The sequence below is a fragment of the Odocoileus virginianus genome, chromosome 7 (assembly GCF_023699985.2).
Source record: "Odocoileus virginianus isolate 20LAN1187 ecotype Illinois chromosome 7, Ovbor_1.2, whole genome shotgun sequence".
NCBI lineage: Eukaryota > Metazoa > Chordata > Mammalia > Artiodactyla > Cervidae > Odocoileus > Odocoileus virginianus.
In genome coordinates, this window is record NC_069680.1 from 58,253,732 (window position 1) to 58,266,711 (window position 12,980).

General features: G+C 37.3%; 1 protein-coding gene across 7 annotated transcripts in view; it reads right to left on the bottom strand.

The window, feature by feature from the left end:
- The window catches only part of HERC4 (HECT and RLD domain containing E3 ubiquitin protein ligase 4), a 127,114-nt gene that overhangs the window by 49,659 nt on the left and 64,475 nt on the right, over positions 1-12,980 (bottom strand). For all 7 annotated transcript variants that reach the window (XM_020869904.2, XM_020869903.2, XM_020869901.2 and 4 more), the window contains 2 exons: positions 847-923; positions 471-595 (listed from right to left, as the gene is read on the bottom strand). In XM_020869904.2, the coding sequence (XP_020725563.1) occupies positions 471-595; positions 847-923 (202 nt within the window). The remainder of the gene's footprint in view (positions 1-470; positions 596-846; positions 924-12,980) is intronic.

The window sequence follows — 12,980 nt, forward strand, 5'->3', positions numbered from 1 at the left end:
ACATAATCTAGAACTAAAAAACAGCTGATCAGCTACAATCCCTCATCCCAAATACCTACACCACCTTCAACAACAAAAATTTAAAGTACTAAACAAGTCCATCTGCAAGCAAAATATTCAAGAAGGAAGCAATATTCAACTCTTCCAGGAATACAGATGTTAAAACAAAAAGACCAGTATAAAGCCAGAAAGAACTTTTTTGAAAATCCAATCTCTAAAGCAGCTATATTTAATATTTTAAGAATGGCATATTCTTATATATTTTTATATATTTAAAGTATATAACAATTTTAAATGAGATCTCCTAAAATATCCATTATAGAAATTCCAGACATTCAAACTTCTGTATATAAACCATTCAGTAAATGATACTTAATGAAATATTTATTTAAATAAAACTTCTAAGTACAGGTTCCTCTACCATAGAGTCGAGAGATTTTGTCTTTGCGTAGATAAAACATTTTTCTTACTTGGCTATCTCTACAGGAAATCTTCCAGAGGGGTAGCTGAGCCATTTTTGAATTAGAGCTTCATTCACAGTCCAGATCTGCTTTGAAGGATCAGGATATCTAAAGTCATCTGGTGGCCCACAGTTCTAAAGTTTAAAATTAGTAGATGAGTTTGAGGGAAGAGGATTATATACAAAGCATTCTGCATCTGGAAGTTAATCTCTACTACACACCTGAAAACAAAACTTGAAAAAAAACTGGAACAAAATCTTGTCAAATAGATCCGAAAATATTTGTAGACTTGAGGGAAAAAATTAAGGCCATTACTTTGTAACATATAAAGAATATTAATATGAAATTATCTGAGCTTATTAATTATTCATATGATTTCTATTACCTGGGGATTAGAATAATGTGAAAAGCTTTGATCTCCACCCGAGAAAATTCTTTTCACGCAGAAATATTCTTCAGAATCTGTAATAAAAATAAAATATTAAAAAATTCAAGATTTATAGATATATTTTTAGAGCATCAAATATGCTACTGGACTTTCTCTTAATCTCTAACTTAATGAGACCTCCCAATCATGGGCTCAATGACGCAAAATGACTGAGAATGTTGACCGACCAAGTTAATGGAACATTAAATGATCCCACAAGCACATCCAGCATTTGCTAAGCTTTTTGGTTGGTCTTTTTTTTCCTGATCCTAAGTTTTGTTTTGATTTGTTTTCCCAACTGGAGGATAAATTGCTTCACAATGTTGTATTGGATTCTGTTGTACAGTCTTCTTTTTGATGTGCATATCAAACAATGGCATTTTTTAATCTAGATCTTTATTATCTCAATATATTTTAAACTGATGACGGTGTAAAAACTGAATCAAAGGTATAAAAGATAGCTCGGAAGAAAATAAAAAGTAAGAATATTCATTTTGGGGAATTCCCTGGTGTGGTCAGGACTCAGCATTCTCATTGCTGTGACCCAGAGTTCAATCCCGGGTTGGGTAACTAAGATCCTGCAAGTGTGTGGGACGTGGCCAAAGAAAAAAAGGAACAATCATTTTAAAAAGAATGACAACAAGAAACAAGTATCAGTGTATGTTAAATCTTCTTGGGTAATGCAAAATTCTTTTCTCTCTCAGCAAAGCTATATATACAAAAGTAAAGTGACACACACAGCTCTTTATTAGAAATTATTTATCAATAACATCCAAATCAGGTCCAAAAATATAAATATTAATAAATTTAGTAGAAATAGAAGAAGAAACAATAAAGTCCCTTTTCAAAAAGACATTCAAAGCCTCTTCCTCTTTCTCCTCTTCTTTATCTCAAAATGGAAAGACTATATTAACAAGCGTATCACTAGACTAGTATTTATAAGTATCAAATACCAAAACACTATAGCGCTACAATGTAACTTAAGGCTTTGTTGCTGTTGTTGTTTAGTCTGTAAGTCATGTCCAACTCTTATGCAACCCCATGGACGGTAGACCACCAAGCTCCTCTTTCCATAGCATTTCCCAGACAAGAATGCTGGAGTGGGTTGCCATTTCCTCCTCCAGGGGAATCTCCTTAACCCAGGGATAGAAACCACGTTTTCTGGTCTCCTACACTGGCAGGTGGGTTCTTTACCATTGAACCACCAGGGAAGCCCAGCTTAAGTCTAGTTATTTCCAAACATAATCCACTTCTGTGTTCCTACTCCTGACCCTCCACTCTTCAGCTGACTAGACTAATTCTTCACCTGTATTATTTGTGACCATCACTGCTACAGAATTATGAAATTCTTAAGGAAGGGATCACATCTTAATTTCCTTGGATCATTCCCTACTATTAAGCATAATGTTTTATTTGTAAAAGCACCGAGTAAATGTTTTATAATATAAAAATTACCTAGCTTAGAAAATACCAATAGTAAGAGCTTCAGAGATCGTAACATTAATGACCAAATTTTCCACAACAAGAATGTTCTAAGGTCAAACATTTTAAAGAACAGATTGAAAGGGTAAATTTAAAATATTAAATAAACCAATAATTCAACTTAAAATCTTTTCTCTACATCATCTTCACAAGTCCACATGAAGTCATGCACTTTCTTCAAAAGACTGAGCAAATGTTATTCATTTGCTTCTAAAAGGTGATTCTGCCCTCTTTAAATAATCGTCAAGTAAATGGATAGACTAGAGTACATGAATAGGTTTCTGGAGGCTGTGAATAAGTCACCAAAAATTATTTTCCTTAATTTTCTTTTAATTACAACTCTAAAAACGTCTGTGGAACCTAGTCATTTGTCCTACGCAGCTTCCTGCAGATTGGATTTTGGTGATTATATCCTTGAGGATTCTCCTAACATTTTCCTCAGCCTTCTGTATATTTCTATAAATTAGTAGTTGGATCTAGAGAGGATTTCATTAGATTAATTACTCAATTATTTTGACGAAACTATTACATGGTAGTGGAAAGGGCTATTCTTCATCAGGAAGCACATAATATATGGTTTTGTTCCTTTTTGTGATGTTAGTAACCACTGACACCCACAGACCATTAATTCATTGTGGGCTGAAAAATGATACACTAATATTACTTCCTCATCTTATGGTTGGACCATTAGCATCCCCTTATCCACCACATTGCCCTGTAATAGGAAAAATTAATGCTTGTTCTTTTCCACTTATTTACTATTGCTTGGCTTTTTGAATTTGCATTTCTCTTTGATGATAATTTTTACATGTTTCTTAGTAACCTGGATTTCCTCACTGGGAATTTCCATTAACTACCTTTATCTATTACACATCTAAATGTTTGTCCTATTTACTAGGTATTTTACTATTTTTCACACCAATATATATGAGTACTTTGGCTACTATCTCAGGTTATATCTGTTACATTTTTCCTAAATAATTATTTAATTTCAACTCAGATTTTCTTCCATTAAATCAAATGTATTTGTTTCATTCTTTATGATGTGTTTCATTGCCATAATGCTAAGAAATGTGTTTCCCATCCTCAAATTACAGAATTGTCTTAAGAACTTTTTAATATTTAACTTTAATCCATCTATAATTTCCTTTAGAATATGTTGTTAGTTTAGGATCTAAACTGACATTTTCCTACCAATTCTCATGTGTTGAGTAATTCTTTCCCCTTCTCCACATATTTATTAGTGACGTCCTGTTTTAAAGTTATGAAGAGACAATATACCTCTTTTACCTATAACACACAACCCTCAACAACTTTGGCACTCCTCTCCACCCCAAAAGTGTTCTCAAAGTCCTTCTCATAACTTCCACTTCATAAGGTCCTTCCTATAACTCCAAGAGAAGCTGCCAATCAACTGCAGTTTGAATCTGAAACAAAACCTATATACAACGCCAATACATGGATCCTCCTCTCCCTCCCCAGGATCTCCCTTAAACTATAATAATCTAAATGTCTGTTTTACCAATAATCAGATTTAACTGTTACAGTTTTATGATATACATTGTCACATCTAGGCGGGCTAGTTCACCTTCTCCTCATTCTCTACAAAATACATTGTCAGGAAAAACTGAGAAGACTTTGAAATAGGCTCTCCTGAACTCCCTTCCCCATTTACCGAGTCTTGTTTAGGGCACCCTTCAGAAACATAGTTACCTAAAAGGTGTCTCTGAGCTACTCACAATTCTGTAAAGCATACTATTTAGGAGCAATACTGACAGAGATACAACTATGTACGTGCCTTTGATTTACAAGGAAAAGTAGTTTTTGATGATCTCTCAATCCCTTTGCACACTTAGGACTTATTCAGAATCCCAAAGGGCTTAAAAGCACTAATATATACCATATCAGAATGGAAAATTAAGAGATTTAAAAAATACTCATTGATTTATTTGAAAATGAACAAGAACAAAAGCACTGCATATTAACACAGACAACATTTTAGTACTAATATGAAAGTCATTGGACCCTCTGAGACAATACGACTGCCCTTGAAAAACTATCAGCTTGTCCACAACATGGAAGAGCATAACTGAAGACACAGCATGCTAAGTGAATTTTATCTGCCTCGGTTTATACGTGACTATGAAAAAGGTTTTCAATATGTTAAAATCTTAGCAAAGTCCACTTCAATTTTAAGGGTGTGTTCCCGTACCTTCACCTATATGTTGTTCTTTACTTTTGTGTAATCTGCCAAAGAGCAAAAATTCTGCATCTTACTAGAATAACTTTCTATACTACATGTCAATTTTATTGTCTTTCATTATTTAAGGGGAAAAAAAGAACCAAGACTCCTCACTTATGAATAAGCTAAAGTTCTTTTCAATCACATTACCATTTACATTTATTTTGAAATGTTTTAATTTCACTTCAGTAAAATAGGTAACCAGGTATTATTTCTCAAGCATCAAAGGTTACATCTTTTAACAAAGTGTTCCAACCTTCTTTCACAACTTTTCTGATTTCTGTCTTCCTGTTATGGGCTGAACAGTTTCCCCTGCTCAAATTCTTATGTTGAAGCCATAAGCCCCAGTACCTCAGAATATGGCTGCATTTGGAGACAGGGCCTTCAGAAAGGTGATTAAGGAAAAATGAGACTGTTAGGATGGTGTCCTAATCCAACATTCCTGCTGCCTTTACAAGAACAAGAAGAGACACGAGCAAAATACATACACACAAACACACAATCATACAGTAAGAAGGTAGCCGTTTGCAAGCTGTCTTTATAAGAAGAAGAAACAACAGCAGCTCACACGCACACACAGTCACAGAGTAAGAAGGCAGCTGCTCACAAGCTATCCTTATAAGAACAGGAAGAGACACCAGCAACTCACACACATGGTCTTACAGTAAGAAGGCAGCCGTTTGCAAGCCAAGGAGGGAGGCTTCAGAAGAAACCACACCTGCTGACAGGGTAATCCTAGACATCTAGCTTCCAAAACTGTAAGAAAATCAAGTTCTGCTGTTTAAGCCACCCAATCTGTGGTATTTTGGCAGTCTTAGCAAACTAACACACTTCACCAAATCACATCCTAAACACAGAAAAATAGAACTTCCAGATACTTTACATTTGTTAGTGAAAATTCCTTTGAGATATCCCAGAGAGGCTATGGAGAATCACAAAGATCTGCCATTTCAACATATAAGAAGAGATGCTAGAAATAATTAGGCTGATTTGATGTGTTACTATTGTTAAAGAATTGCATGGGAAGAGTTGTCAAATCAGAAGGTACTCAACCTTCCATAGGTTAAATTTCTTTGGTAAATGTAAATATAAAATTTTCACTTCTCTCAGTTCAATTCAGCCATTTAGTCGTGTCTGACTCTTTGCAACCCCACGAATCGCAGCACACCAGGCCTCCCTGTCTATCACAAACTCCTGGAGTTTACTCAAACTCATGCCCATCGAGTTGGTGATGCCATCCAGCCATCTCATCCTCTGTCGTCCCTTTCTCCTCCTGCCCCCAATCCCTCCCAGCATCAGGGTCTTTTCCAACGAGTCCATGAGGTGGCCAAAATATTGGAGTTTCAGCTTCAGCATCAGTCCTTCCAATGAACCCCCAGGACTAATCTCCTTTAGGATGGACTGGTTGGATCTCCTTGCAGTCCAAGGGACTCTCAAGAGTCTTCTCCAACACCACAGTTCAAAAGCATCAATTTTTCGGCGCTCAGCTTTCTTCACAGTCCAACTCTCAACATCCTTACATGACCACTGGAAAAACCATAGCCTTGACTAGGCGAATCTTTGTTGGCAAAGTAATGTCTCTGCTTTTTAATATGCTATCTAGGTTGGTCATAACTTTCCTTCCAAGGAGTAAGCATCTTTTAATTTCATGGCTGCAGTCACCATCTGCAGTGATTTTGGAGCCCCCCAAAATAAAGTCTGACACTGTTTCCACTGTCTCCCCATCTATTTCCCATGAGGTGATGGGACCAGATGCCATGATCTTAGTTTTCTGAATGTTGAGCTTTAAGCCAACTTTTTCACTCTCCTCTTTCACTTTGACCAAGAGGCTTTTAGCTCCTCTTCACTTTCTGCCATAAGGGTGGTGTCATCTGCATATCTGAGGTGATTGATATTTCTCCCAGCAATCTTCATTCCAGTTTGTGCTTCTTCCAGCCCAGTGTTTCTCATGATGTACTCTCTCCATATAAGTTAAATAAGCAGGGTGACAATATACAGCCTTGATGTACTCCTTTTCCCATTTGGAACCAGTCTGTTGTTCTACGTCCAGTTCTAACTGTTGCACACAGGTTTCTCAAGAGGCAGGTCAGGTGGTCTGGTATGCCCATCTCTTGAAGAATTTTCCACAGTTTATTGTGATCCACACAGTCAAAGGCTTTGGTATAGTCAATAAAGCAGAAATAGATGTTTTTCTGGACCTCTCTTGCTTTTTTAATGATCCAGTGGACATTGGCAATTGATCTCTGACTCCTCTGCCTTCCAGCTCAAACAACTGGAAGTTCATGGTTCATATATTGCTGAAGCCTGGCTTGCAGAATTTTCAGCATTACTTTGCTAGCGTGTGAGACGAGTGCAATTGTGCAGTAGTTTGAGCATTCTTTGGGACTGGAATGAAAACTGACCTTTTCCAGTCCTGTGGCCACTGCTGAGTTTCCCAAATTTGCTGGCATATTGAGTGCAGCACTTTCACAGCATCATCTTTCAGGATTTGAAATAGCTCAACTGGAATTCCATCACCTCCACTAGCTTTGTTCGTAGTGATGCTTTCTAAGGCCCACCTGACTTCACATTCCAGGATGTCTGGCTCTAGGTGAGTGATCACACCTTTGTGATTATCTGGGTCGTGAAGATCTTTTCTGTACAGTTCCTCTGTGTATTCTTGCCACCTATTCTTAATATCTTCTGCTTCTGTTAGGTCCATACCATTTCTGTCCTTTATCCAACCCATCTTTGCATGAAATCTTCCCCTGCTATCTCTAATTTTTTGAAGAGATCTCTAGTCACTTCTCTAAATTAATAAAAAATATTTCAAAATGCAATTATTATAAATTTTTCTAATTTACATGGTAAATATAAAAATTTCATAAATTAATAAATTTCAAAAAGTGTTTGTTTTATGAGAAGTCCATGGAGATTCAGTTATGTCGTTGCTTTGGGGAAACATTACTCAAAACTCATGAATAGTTCTGTCAAGTTTTCCTGTATTTATGAAAGTGCCAGTGGTAAGTGGTATCAGTTCTAATTTCCGTTATTACTGAACTTTCATTTTTATTTACATCTATCATCTTCTAGGCCAGTGATTTTCAAGTGGGGTTCTACAAAAATATAGATATCTAATGACCCCTGATTGCTGACTCTCTTTACTTGATCCTCTTGGCGTTATTTCTGGTATTAGGTCTCAGGATTATCATGCTGTAACTCAAAGCTTTCTTCATCTATAAAAAGTAATATTCATTCATCTTTATAAATCAGATATAAGAATCACTGACTTCTTTGTAAACAGGCTTAATCATCATCATTAGAAACATTCTTGTTTAAAAACCTTTTTGGAATACAGGCATAACTCACTTTACTGTGTTTTACGGATACTGTGACATTTACAAATTAATGATGATTTTTATTATCAGACAATGGTAAGCATTTTTTAATAATAAAATATTTTGAATTAAGATACATATATTTTTTAAAGAAATAATGCTACAGTACATTTAACAGACTACAGAATAATGTAAACATAACATTTATAGGTACCAAGAAATGAAAATATTTATCTGACTCACTTAATAGAGGTGTTCTGGAATCAAATGGCAGTATCTCCAAAAGACGCCTGTAATGTGCTCTGTATGTCACAGATACAATAGATATAAATTTCCCTGTTAAATTTACTCTTATTATGGACCCTCATCATATCCTTCCACTTGACAATTGCCAGTAATAAAAAAGCCACAGTTATTCTAAGCGACTATTCAGTAGATTTACTGAATAGTTTTTGTTTTACTCTTACGCTTGTCTGAAAGCTTTTCTATAAGCTACAGGCCAGAGTTTGTACTACCGACAAATAAGGATAGTCTCATAGTCCTGGGAAAATGACTGTAGCTCGTATTTTAAATCATTTATATGTCAAGTAGACACTTGGGTACAGGTTTCTGAGGAGCCATGGCTTAGAGAACTTTCAGAAGACACCAGTGGACTACAGTAGGATTTCTCATATACTCTTTTTAAGTTGATAAGCCATTTTACAAACCTAACAATCCAAGATCTATAATGTTTAACTTAGTTTTAATTTCACAGGGGAGCTTGTATTCCAATCTGGTAATCCCATTTCTGTGGCTATCACTTAATGATTCCCCTTCATTGCCTGGTTCTGGTGGACAGCTGGGTTTGTATCCTGGATCCCATGGGATTTTAACAACCAGAGAAACAGTTCTTGGCTGGCTACCACCCCTAGTGCCCAGCATAAACAGCAAGTGGAAACATACCCCAGTTTTCTGTGAAAAGGCCTACAAGCTTGTCCTGGAGCTTTAGCAACCTACTGAGGTGATCTCTGGGAACAGAAGCTGGTGGATGCTATCTCTGCACTCTCCCTCTATCTTAAGTTGCTAGATTCTCCTGCAAAGGACCCTGTACCTTTAACTGGGCCCTGATTTCCACAGCTGCTGCCCAAGAAACATCTCTAGGTTGCCTGGTACTGCCAGCCACTGTGACTTTCCCTTGTGGTCCCACAGGATGATATATATTTACTTTCTTAAAAGCTGTTGCCTGAGAGTCTGGCATCCAATCAGCCTCAATCTAGGTGCTTGTTGAAACTCTCCCCTTTGGGAAACTGACAGGTCTCGGCATATCCTCAACTAACTGGGAGGGAGTCACTGAAAATAAGACAGACTTCCCGGACATTAACAAAGGTTTGAGAGACAACCAAGAGTGAGGGCAGGGTTGAACTATATTACAACACTACAATAATCAAAACAGTATGGTAACGGCATTAAAAATAAGACACGGGTCACTGGAACAGAATAGACAGCCCAGAAATAAGCCAAAGCACATATGAGCAGTTTATTTAAGATAAAGGAGCCAAGAATACACAATGGGGCATGCTAAGTCACTTCGGTCATGCCTGACTCTTCTGAGACCCCATGGGTGCATGTCAGGTTCCTCTGACCATGAATTCTCCAGTCAAGAATACTGGAGTGGTTGCCAGGCCCTCCTCCAGGGGATCTTCCCTACCCAGGGATCAAACCCACATTTCTTTATGTCTACTGCATTGCCAGGTGGGTTCTTTACTGCTAGTGCCACCTGGGAAGCCCCACACAATGGACGACAGCCTTTTCAACGAACAGTGCTGGAAAAATCGGACAGCCACATGCAAAAGAATGAAACTGAACCACTATCTTATACCACACACAAAAACTAACTCAAAATACTAAAGATTTGAATGTATGACCTAAACCATAAAACTCTTAGAAGAAAACACAAGCAGCAAGCTCCTTGACATCAGTCTTGAGGATGACTGAATTTGACCAAAAAGTAAAGGTATCAAAAGCAAAAAATAAGCAATAGGACTGCACACCAAACTAAAAAAATTCTACAGAGCAAAGGAAATCATCATCATGGATTAAAGACCAAAACGTTAAGATCAGAAACCACAAAACTCCTAGAAGAAAACAGGTGGATCACTCTTTGACATAAATCGTAGCAACATTTTTTGGATCTGTCTCCTAAGGCAAGGGAACAAAAGTGAAAATAAACAGGACTTAATTAGACTTAAAAGCTTTTGCACAGCAAGGGAAACCACTGACATAACAAAGAGACCTATTAGATGGCAGGAACATTTGCAAATGATATGGCCAATAAGGAGTTAATAGCCAAAATACATAAACAGTTCCTATTATTCAACATTAAGAAAACAAACAGCCTGGTTAAAAAAAAAAATTGGCAGAAGACCTGAACCAACATTCTTCCAAAGAAGACATACAGAAGGTCAATAGGAAAATGAAAAGATACTCATTAATCATCAGTGAAACACAAAACACACCAAAATATCAACCTGTTAGATTGGCTATTATCCAAAAGACAAGAAACAACAAATGTTAGTGAAGATGTGTAGAAAAGGAAAGCCTCATATACTGCTAGTGGGAATGTTAATTGGTAGAGCCACTATGGAAACAGTATGGAAGTTCTTCAAGAAATTAAAAATAGAACTACCATATGATCCAGAAATTCTACTTCTGGGTAAAACAAAAACACCAATTTGAAAAGATGTATGTACCACCGTGTTCATTTTACAATAGCCAAAATATGGAAACAATCTAAGTTTCCAGTGATGGATGAATGGATAAAGAAAATACGAGATGTGTGTATACATACACACACAAATAATATATACACAGCCATATACATGCAATAGAATACTAGCCATAAAAAAGGAAATATTGCCATTTGTGACAACACAAATTCCCAAGGGTATTATGCTAAGTGAAATAAGTCAGAAAAATAAACACTATACAATCCTACTTACACATGGCATCTAAAAAGCAAACCACCACCAACTGAAAACAAGTTCATGGATACAGAGAACAGATTAGTGGTTGTATATATTGCAAATGATCACCACAGTAAGTCCAGTTAACATCTGTCACCAGTTACAAAACTGTTATGAAACTGTTAAGATTTATTCTCTTAGAAAGTTTCAAATATGACTGGAAATTTGTATCTTTTCAGCCCCTTTATCCATTGTGTCTGCCCCTACCCCCAGCCACCCCTGGCTGGGGCTCAAAAGGTACAAATTTCCAGTCATATTTTAAACTTGGTAAGAGATTAAATCTTAGTTTCATGACAAGAAAAAAAAAATTGTAACTATGGTGACAGATGTTTAACTTAACTTACTGTGGTGATCATCTGTTATACCTGAAACAAAATATAGTCTGTCAATTAAAAAATTTTATCTGATTCTTGCTGATCCCCAGAATTCAGTGAGTATTCAAACATACTAGGTTTCCCTTCTTTCGATAGTAATGCTGCTGTCTGCATAGGTTCAGTAAAAGTATGTTCCCCTTTTCACTAGTTCGTACTTCTTTCATAAAGGGTTGAACAATCAATTATATAACCAAGGGCTTACGTGAAATGTCATATTTGAGAATGATAGCTATTGAATTAGATACGACAAGTCATTTTAAGGAATAAAGTTGGCTGTACTTATGGAGCCAATGCTTATGATGCTTCGGGCCCAGTAAAAGATTACTTTGTCAGGTCTGGGACATTGTCATGGGAAGAACTGTGTTCCCCCCAAATTCTTGTTTGAAGTCCTAATTCCCAGAGGCTTCAGAAAGTCACCTTATTCAGAAATAGGGTCACTGCAAATATAATTACTTAAGCTGAAGTCATAATCGAGTAGGGTGGTCCACTAATACAAAACGACTGGTGTCCTTATAAAACGGCAAAATTTGGACACACATAAGCACACAGAGAGAATGAAGGCAGAGACTACTAGCCAAGGAATACCAAAGACGGCCAGCAAACCACCAAAAGCTAAGAGACACACGGAACTCTTACAGCCCTCAGAAGGAAGCAACACTGCCAACACCTTGATCTTGAACTTCAAGGCGAGAGGACTGTGAATCAATAAATTCGTACTGCTCAAGCAACCAAGCTTGTGATATCTTATTATAGCCGCCCTAGCATACACATCTATTTCTGCTTTATTGACTATGCCAAAGCCTTTGACTGTGTGGATCACAATAAACTGTGGAAAATTCTTCAAGAGATGGGCATACCAGACCACCTGACCTGCCTCTTCAGAAATCTGTGTACAGGTCAGGAAGCAATAGTTAGAACTGGACATGGAACAACAGACTGGTTCCAAATGGGAAAAGGAGTACGTCAAGGCTGTATATTGTCACCCTGCTTATTTAACTTATATGCAGAGTACATCATGAGAAACGCTGGGCTGGAAGAAGCACAAGCTGGAATGAAGACTGCTGGGAGAAATATCAATCACCTCAGATATGCAGATGACACCACCCTTATGGCAGAAAGTGAAGAGGAGCTAAAAGCCTCTTGGTCAAAGTGAAAGAAGAGAGTGAAAAAGTTGGCTTAAAGCTCAACATTCAGAAAACTAAGATCATGGCATCTGGTCCCATCACCTCATGGGAAATAGATGGGGAGACAGTGGAAACAGTGTCAGACTTTATTTTGTGGGGCTCCAAAATCACTGCAGATGGTGACTGCAGCCATGAAATTAAAAGATGCTTACTCCTTGGAAGGAAAGTTATGACCAACCTAGATAGCATATTAAAAAGCAGAGACATTACTTTGCCAACAAAGATTCGCCTAGTCAAGGCTATGGTTTTTCCAGTGGTCATGTAAGGATGTTGAGAGTTGGACTGTGAAGAAAGCTGAGCGCCGAAAAATTGATGCTTTTGAACTGTGGTGTTGGAGAGGACTCTTGAGAGTCCCTTGGACTGCAAGGAGATCCAACCAGTCCATCCTAAAGGAGATTAGTCCTGGGGGTTCATTGGAAGGACTGATGCTGAAGCTGAAACTCCAATATTTTGGCCACCTCATGGACTCGTTGGAAAAGACCCTGATGCTG